Source organism: Microtus ochrogaster, chromosome 5, assembly GCF_000317375.1.
Source record: "Microtus ochrogaster isolate Prairie Vole_2 chromosome 5, MicOch1.0, whole genome shotgun sequence".
NCBI classification, from domain to species: domain Eukaryota; kingdom Metazoa; phylum Chordata; class Mammalia; order Rodentia; family Cricetidae; genus Microtus; species Microtus ochrogaster.
Window position 1 is genome coordinate 31,353,083 of NC_022012.1, and position 8,793 is coordinate 31,361,875.

The 8,793-nt window shown below is 39.0% G+C and overlaps 1 protein-coding gene across 1 annotated transcript; it reads left to right on the plus strand.

Moving 5' to 3' along the window:
- The first annotated feature begins 181 nt into the window (after window positions 1-181).
- LOC101995803 (olfactory receptor 145-like) lies at window positions 182-1,117 on the plus strand. Its single transcript, XM_005347060.2, has one exon. The coding sequence runs from the start codon at window positions 185-187 to the stop codon at window positions 1,115-1,117; it is 933 nt and encodes a 310-aa protein (XP_005347117.1). The 5' UTR covers window positions 182-184.
- Window positions 1,118-8,793: the final 7,676 nt, after the last annotated feature.

An 8,793-nucleotide genomic window follows, 5' to 3' on the forward strand; every position in this document is an offset into this window, starting at 1 on the left:
TCCCTCCCTCCCTCCCTCTCTCCCTCCCTTCTTCCTTCCTTCCCTCCCTACCTCTCTCCTTCCCTCCTCCCTCTCTCCCTCTCCCCTCTTTCCAAAGACAAGATAGATTTGTGAGGATGGTGATGATGCTTCTTTGCATTCATTGGTCCTGTTTTCTTTCACACAGGCCTTCCTCCTGAAAAGAATGACTGCCAAAAATTCCTCTGTGACAGAGTTCATCCTTGCAGGCCTGACAGACCAGCCAGGACTCCTCATGCCTCTCTTCTTCCTGTTCCTGAGCTTCTACATGGTCACCATGGTGGGGAACCTGGGCTTGATCTCCCTGATAGGGCTGAACCCTCACTTGCACACCCCCATGTACTTCTTTCTCTTCAATCTTTCCTTAATAGATTCCTGTTACTCCTCCACCATCATCCCCAAAATGCTGGTGAGTTTTATCTCAAAGAAGAACACCATCTCACATTCGGGATGTATGTCACAGCTGTTTTACTTTTGTTTCTTTGTTGTCTCGGAGTCCTTCATTTTGTCAGCCATGGCATATGACCGTTATGTTGCCATCTGCAACCCCCTAATGTATACAGTTACCATGTCTCCCCAGGTGTGTTTACTGCTTTTACTGGGTGTGTATGTCATGGGCTTCTCTGGAGGCATGGCCCATACAGGAAACATATTGAATCTGACCTTCTGTGCGGACAACCTTGTCAATCACTTCATGTGTGATATCCTTCCCCTTCTGGAGCTGTCCTGCAATAGCACCTTCACAAATGAGCTGGTAGTCTTCATTGTGGTGGCCTTTGATATTGGCGTGCCCATTGTCACCATATTCATTTCTTATGCCCTCATCCTCTCTAGCATCCTTCGCATGCATTCCACAGAGGGCAGGTCCAAGGCCTTCAGCACCTGCAGCTCCCACATAATTGTGGTTTGTCTTTTCTTTGGTTCTGGGGCTTTCGCGTACCTCAAGCCACCTTCCATATTACCCCTTGACCAAGGAAAAGTGTCTTCTGTGTTCTATACCATTGTAGTACCAATGTTGAACCCTCTGATCTATAGCTTGAGAAATAAGGATGTCCAAGTTGCTCTGAAGAAAACCCTTGTCGGCAGAGTATTCTCTTAACAGAGGACCAGTGTCATGAGCTGCAATGGTGTGATTTGTCAGTGAGTAATATTCATATGGAAAATCTGTGGTTGGATAAGAAGATACAGGTTGCAGTGAGGTATTAAAGGTCTAGATGTTTTTCTTCTTCTTGCACAAGAAGAGAAGTTTATGGCACTAGGGAGTGAACCTAGGTTTTTATGAATTCTGGGCTCTACCACTCAACTACATTCAGTCCAGAAACAGTGTTTCAAATTATATTTAAGCAAGATTTTAATACAGCTCTATTCTTCCAATACTTCTTTAAATGAGAAAATGTACTTCTGTAGTGAAAATGCACAAATACATAATTAGGTGTTATTTTCTCTTTCACTTGTAAACTTTAAACTTTATTTTCCTGTAACTTGCAAATGTTAAAGAAAATAGCAACATTCCATGGTGTCAGCATAGTTAGCGTTCATAGCCTGTATCCCAACAGGCCAGGCTCTGTAACTTATCCAATTTCTAATTTTATGAACTTTTAAAAATAATAACAGACCATTTATTCTTGAATGGGCCTTACAAATTATTTAATTGAGTCTCATTTAACAGATACTGGAGACTTAGAAATTTGTTGTTATTCAAAGATAACAAAATATTATCAAAATAAACTTATATCCAGAAAGTGTAATTCATTTTTTTTATGATTTGTCTTTATCCTGAGTTTTCTTGCCATATTGTTCCTCCTTCATGATTTTCTTTTGTTGATAATAATTTTAAAATTATCTCATTTAAATTAAATTATGATTATCTTTTCTCCATTCTCTTTTTTTTCTCAAGTTCCTTCCACGCACCCACTTACTCTTTCAAATTCATGACCTGTTTTTCTTCAATTATTATATATTACTAAGTGTGAAAGATACAAGTTAATTAGTTTGTATAATATGCTCTGTTGGTATATGATGTCTGATATCAGTGCTAACCCCTTGGTAAGATTTCCATCTAAAAACATGATAATACATTAAAATATGATTCTGCTTGCAATAATGTAATGTTGCTTCTTAAGAAGGCTATTTTTGGGATAGTGGATTGAGATTCTACCACTAGATACTACCACTAGTTTCTACTAGGTGCTCTTCTAGAGGACCTGCACATAGTTCTGAGCATCTAGATAAGGTGGTTTCCAACTAGGATCTAATACCTTCCTCTGACTTGCAAGTGCACATGCACACATATCTCTCTCTCTCTCTCTCTCTCTCTCTCTCTCTCTCTCTCTCTCTCTCACACACACACACACACACACACATACACACTCACACACACACATACACACTCACACACACACATTAAAAAAATCTTTAAAAATCAAGCAAATTTTCAATACTACATTTTAAATAAAATAAGAAAAATTTCCTTGTTTTTAGTCAAGTGACGATGGAAACATGACTGCATTATGTGTTTGTCATTGCCTTAAGAGAGAGGTCATGTGTAGAACGCAGCAACTTCAGTCTCATAGTGTTAGGATTCCTGGGGTCTTAATTGTTATAAAATGATGAAAACAAAGTAATATATATTTAAAGAAAATAAGCAGAATTTAGAGCTTTTTGAGTATGAACTTGAGTATTTGAGCTTTGATGGAGGAAACTGTGACTCACTATAAACAACTGATTGGGAGTAGTGAGGGAACAATGAATAATTTGGAGGGACACAGTCATTTATCAAGAAAGAAAGCTGCTTATTAGAAGTATTTGCATTAGGTTTTAAGGACATGCTAACCCAATTAGTGTCTTAGCTATTCAGTTTTAGCATTTTATTCAACATTTTCATTAATATAGTAGAAAGACTTATGTAAACATCCAAATTACTAGCTAGTTAGAAATATGAATTAAAAAGTCAATGAACCTGGATGAAAAAATACTCAATAAAACACTCACAAATAAAATCTAGGAACACATCAAATAAATCATCCATCACAATCATGTGGGCTTTATCTCAGAGATTCAGGATGGTTCAACATACACAAATATGTTAATGTAATCAATCATACAAATGAAGAGAAAGACAGATAAAAACACATGACCATCTCATTAAATACTGAAAAAGACTTTGACAAAACCCAATACCCCTTCCTAATAAAAGTCTTGGAGAGATCAGGGATACAAGGAACATATATAAGTATAATAAAAGCAATATACAGTAAGCCAGCAGCCAACACCAAATTCAATGGAGAGAAACTAAAAGTAATTCCATTAAAATAAGGAATAAGAGAAGTCTGTCCACTCTCTATATATCAACTCTCTATATTATTTAAAGTTCAAGCTAGAGCAATAAGAAAACCAAAGGAGATCAAGGGGATACCAATTTGAAAAGAAGTCAATTCCTGGGACAGGTGGGAGAGCTGGCCCTGTGGTCATGTGAGCAGGAGAGCCAACTCTGTCAGTGCATGTGTGGATGAGCCAGACTGAAACTAAATATGAGAAAGCTATCCCCACCTTTAATCTGGCGGACCAACCCTACAATTGCCAAGGTCCTAATGAGAGCCTGAAGGGTCCGGTCCTAAAACTCTCTGTAGATTGGAAGCTACAACAAGTAAAAAGAACCTTTTTTTTGAGGGGGTATCTGAGAGCTAGCAAACTCTTTCACATGTGCTTTTCTGAATCAGTCTCTTTATTCTTCTTTTGCCTCTATCCTAATCTTCTTGTCCTCTTTCTAACTATTAAAGCTTTGGCTAGCTTCTTCTCCTCTTAGCTTAAGAACTCATCTCTCTACAGGAGCTTTGAAGTGATAAAAATTAAAATAGTTACCTCTCATTGGTCAAAAACACATTCCTAGGGTAAGTGATGGGGAACTGAGCCATTGCCATGGTAGCACAAGGTTTCATGGTTACAGGAATAAGACAGTGACCAGATCAGGGCAGGGGTGGGGCACAGTGCCAAGTGACAAACTTTGACATGTAGGTCTATTGTTAGCAGGCTGGCAAGCAAAGAATTGGCATGCTTTTCTTAGGGTGCTTTGTGTAGCAAACTGGTTAGATGCAGGGAGCCAGACAGGATCGCCATTGCAAGATGGCACCACATCCTGTCTTGCCGGTTATACTCCATATTTGGCGATGCCTTTGAGAGCTGCCTGTCCCCCACTTCCTGCATGCGCGGTGAATGGGGGTCCCTGGGTCTATCTCGATGCAGTCTGGTGTCAGCTGATGGTGACAACCAATCACAGGACAACCCATGTGCCAACTCCATATATAAGCAGCTGCCTTAGTGCTCTCGGGCCCCTTCGCTTCATGTTATCTCTCAACCAAGTACACTCCAGTAAAGCGTGATCTGAAAAGAATCCTCTTGTTGTGGTTGTTCTTTCTCGCTGATCGAGGAGTTCGCCGCAGTTAGACATCTGTGACTTTGACCTTGTGCATAGCTGCAATTTTTAAACTTATGATCCATTTACAAAAAGTCTTTAGTCTAGTTTGAACTTTCTTTGAGGTGAAAGTGAGCTAATTGTGTACAGTTAGTCTGAACAAAAAAGGAACAAAGCAGGCTTTTAAGTGTCTAAGTACACAAGGGGTAAATAGATCTAGTTATGAAGCATACATTCTATATATCAAAATTATATAACTAAATGAAAAGTCATCTTTCTGACTACCCACAGATATACATACAATCATTGAGATGAAATCATAAGACTATATATATACATCACAAGCGATTATACACCACAATACAGGTATAGGTGAGACACAAAGTTACTTTAGAGAAAGTGAGCAACAATTGCCAGAGCTGATGATCCTGCAGCCCTTGCCTGGACAGGATTAACCTCCATCAGAATCACTCTTTTGGTGGGTTGACATCTGAATTATCAATTACCATATGCTGTATATTTCCATGACTTTCAATACAGACCCAGGGTTATGACTTGTTCCATCACAACATCCACCCCATCTATGATCTACTGACTCATAGACCCAAAGCTGCAGGATCCACAACACAGGACAACAACAGGATATCCAGGAAGAGTCCTAGAGTTCTAGTGAGGGACCAGCATTGATAGTGTAATAGAAACTAGAGGCCTTGAACCAGACCAATGACTTTTTGCAATGAAGATTTGCAAGTAATGATATGTGGACAAAGGAGTTTGTGACATGACTCACCATAATTATATTTTTAATTTTTTCTTTCTACATTTTTTCCCTTTTTTTCTCTTAAATTTTGTTTTATTTTGGGGGGTACAGGAGTGGAGAGTAGATGTGAAGGGATGATGAAATGAATGGGATCAAGATACATGATGTAAAAGACACTAGAATAAATAAATAAATAAATAAATAAGAAAAGTCAAACTATTGCTATTTGCAGATGAAATGATAGTATACATCAACTACCTCCTGAAAATCTACCAGATGTTGCAGGGAGCACTATTTGTTTGTTCCCAGTCACCCAGCTAGCTTAGACCTGAGATAATCACACCAAAATCATATTATTTAAATCACTGCCTGGTCTATTAGCTCTAGTTTCTTATTGGCTAACTCTTATGTAGTAATTTAACCCATCTCCATTAATCTGTGCATCACCACAAGGTCGTGGCCTACCAGCAAATTTTCAGCATGTCTGTCTCCAGAGGTTCCATGCCTTCTTTCTTGGACTCTGCCCTTCTTCCTCTTAGCATTCTGTTTAGTTTTCCCTGCCTACCTAAGTTCTGCCCTGCTATAGGCTCAAAGCAGTTTCTTTATTCATTAATGATAATCACAGTACATAGAAGGGACTCCCACATCAACTAGAGAACTTTTACAGCAGATAAACACCTCTAGCAAAGTAGTTGTATACAAGATTAACTACAAAAAACCCCAGCACAAATCAATACCACTCATATATACATGATAAAAGGGTTATAAAAGAAATCAGGGAAACAACATCCTTAACAATAACCACAAACAATATAAAATATATTGGAGTAATTCTGAATAAGCAAGTGAAAGACCTGTATGACAAGAACTTTAATTCTTTTAAGAAAGAAATTGGAGATGATATCAGAAGATGGGAAGATCTCCCATGCTCATGGATGAATAGGAATTAATATTTCAAAAATGGTAGTCTTACCAAAAGCAATCTATAGACTCAATGCAATCTCCATCAAAATTCCAACAAAATTCTTTACAGACTTTGAAAGACAATATACAACTTCATATAGAAAAACAAAAAGCAAGGGTAACTGAAACAATCTTGTACAATAAAAGAACTGCTGGATGTACCAGGATCCCTGATTTTAAGCTCTACTATAGGTATATAGTAATAAAAACAGCAAGGTACTATCATAAAAACAGAGAGGTGGATCAATGGAATTGAAGATCTAGACATAAATCTCCATACATTAATGGATAATTGATTTTTGATTAAGAAAAAAATACTATACAATGAAGAAAAGAAAATATCTACAACAAATGTTGCATAACAGCATGTAGAAGAATGCAAAAGGTCCATATCTATCACCTTGCATAGAACTCAAGTCTCAACATAAACCCAGCTAAACTGAACCTGATAGAAGAGAAAATGGGGAATAGCCTTTAACACACTGGCACAGGAGACAATTTCTTGATACTATGATACTAGTATCATAGACACTAAGATCAACAATTGATAAATGGAATCTCAGAAAATCTTTTGAAAGAATTAGGACAAAATGGCAGCCTTCACAAGGGGAAAAGATCTTCATTAATCCCACAAGCAACAAAGAAGGGTTGATCTCTAAGATATATAAAGAACTCAAGAAGCTAATCATTAGAAAACAAGCAAGCAAACAAACAAGCAAGCAAATAAACAAATAATCCAATTAAAAAATGGGGTACTGACCTAAACAGAGAATTTTCAACAGAAGAATCTCAAATGGCAGAGAAACATTTAAATGTTCACCATTCTTAGTTATCAGGGAAATGCAAATCAAAATGATTCTCAGATTCCATCTTACACGTGTCAGAATGGCTAAGATCAGAACAAAAATGACAGCCTATGTTGGAAGGGATATGGAACAAGGGGAGCATTCCTCCACTGTTGGTGGGAGTGGAACCTTATATGGCGACTTGGGAAATCAATATGGTGGTTGCTCAGAAAGTCAGGAATCAACCTAACTCAATACCCAGCTATGTCATTCCTGGGTATAGACCCAAAGGATGCTCTGCCTTCCCATGAGGACACTTGTTCATCTATGTTTATAGCAGCTTTATTTGTAATTGCCAGAAACTGGAAACAACCTAGATGCCCTTCAACCAAATAATGGACAAAGGAAATGTGGTACACTTACACAATGCAGTATTATTCAGTTTTAAAAAACAATGACAACAGGAAATTTGAAGACAAATTGATAGAACTAGAAAAAAGTCATTCTGAGTGACATAATCCAGACCAAGAAAGACAAACGTCTTATGTATTTACTCATAAGTGTCTATTAACTGTAAAGTAAAGGATAACCATGTACAATTCACAGACCCAGAAAGGCTAGATAATAAAGAGTGCAAAAGCGGGGGACACATGAATATCCATGGGAAGGGGAGATAGAGGATTTCTCCTGGTTGGACTGGGGGCTGGTGGGCATTGGAACTTGAGGGATTATGGTGAACCGTGACTACCCTGGTTATCATTGGAGAACCTTCATCCAGTGATTGATGGAGGCAGATTCAGAGACCCAAGACCAGATACTGGGGAGAGGGATGAGGGGTTCTGGGAAACAGGGGGTAATGAGCATCACAGGGAAACCCACAGAAACCACTAGCCTGGACCAGAGGAACTTACAGTCTGAATCAATATCCAAGGAAGGATCCTACATGGGACAGAACTAGGTCCTCTGTGTATAAGTTACAGTTGTGTAGGTTGGTCTATATGTGGTAATCCCAGCAATGGGAGCAGGGGCTGTCCCGGGTGATTTTACTGGCTCTTGGGAACCTATTCCTCATACTGGTTTGCCTTGCCCAGCCTAAATACAGGGGGATGGGGTGGGATGGGGAGTGCTTAGTCTTATGGCAGCTTGGTAAGCATAATGGGAGGCCTGGCACTTTCTGAGCAGTTAAGGATAAGGGGGTGATTGAGGGGGTAGATGAAATGGAGGAGGTGGTGGGTATGGAAGGAGAGGAGGGAAGGGAGGCTTCAGTTGAGATGTAAATTAAATAAATAACTTAATAAAAATCAACAAAGGAGCAGATGGGTGTTTACTAAGTGAGAATAAATATTTTCTTCTTTTGTTGTTTTACCTTTGGCACAATGGTTGCACCTTAATCTACTACTATTACAACCATTAGTTGCAGCTCCCCAGTTACTGGCCTGGTTCGCTAGCAGTGGACTGGCAGCTCAGGCTGCAGTCAGGCAGGAATTTTGTTCTCACAGGCACTGACCCTGCCAGTGCTTTAAAGGTAGCTTTAACTAAATCTCGATCATTCTAATCATAAATAAGACTCAAGATTCAAAGGCTGGAGTGAAAACTTGCAAGCTCAGAGAGGTTGAGTAGCAACTATAGCTAACCCTCTCTCCTTGCTGGCATGCATGGAAGACCACTGCTTATGCTTCACTAAACCACAAACAGCTGTGCCACTCCAAACCCCATCCCACTACTTCCTGTGTCTCTCTATCTCTCTTGGATGCCCTCTGAGACTCTATGATTACTTTTTGCCAACTGGTTGCTAACACAGGCTCTTGACACAAGGTTAATTTTGTTTAAATAATGCAATTGCAAACTTAGGGTTC

Bases quoted from the DNA above. Each gene is read 5' to 3' on its own strand.
- LOC101995803 (XM_005347060.2), top strand. From the start codon at position 185: ATGACTGCCAAAAATTCCTCTGTGACAGAGTTCATCCTTGCAGGCCTG.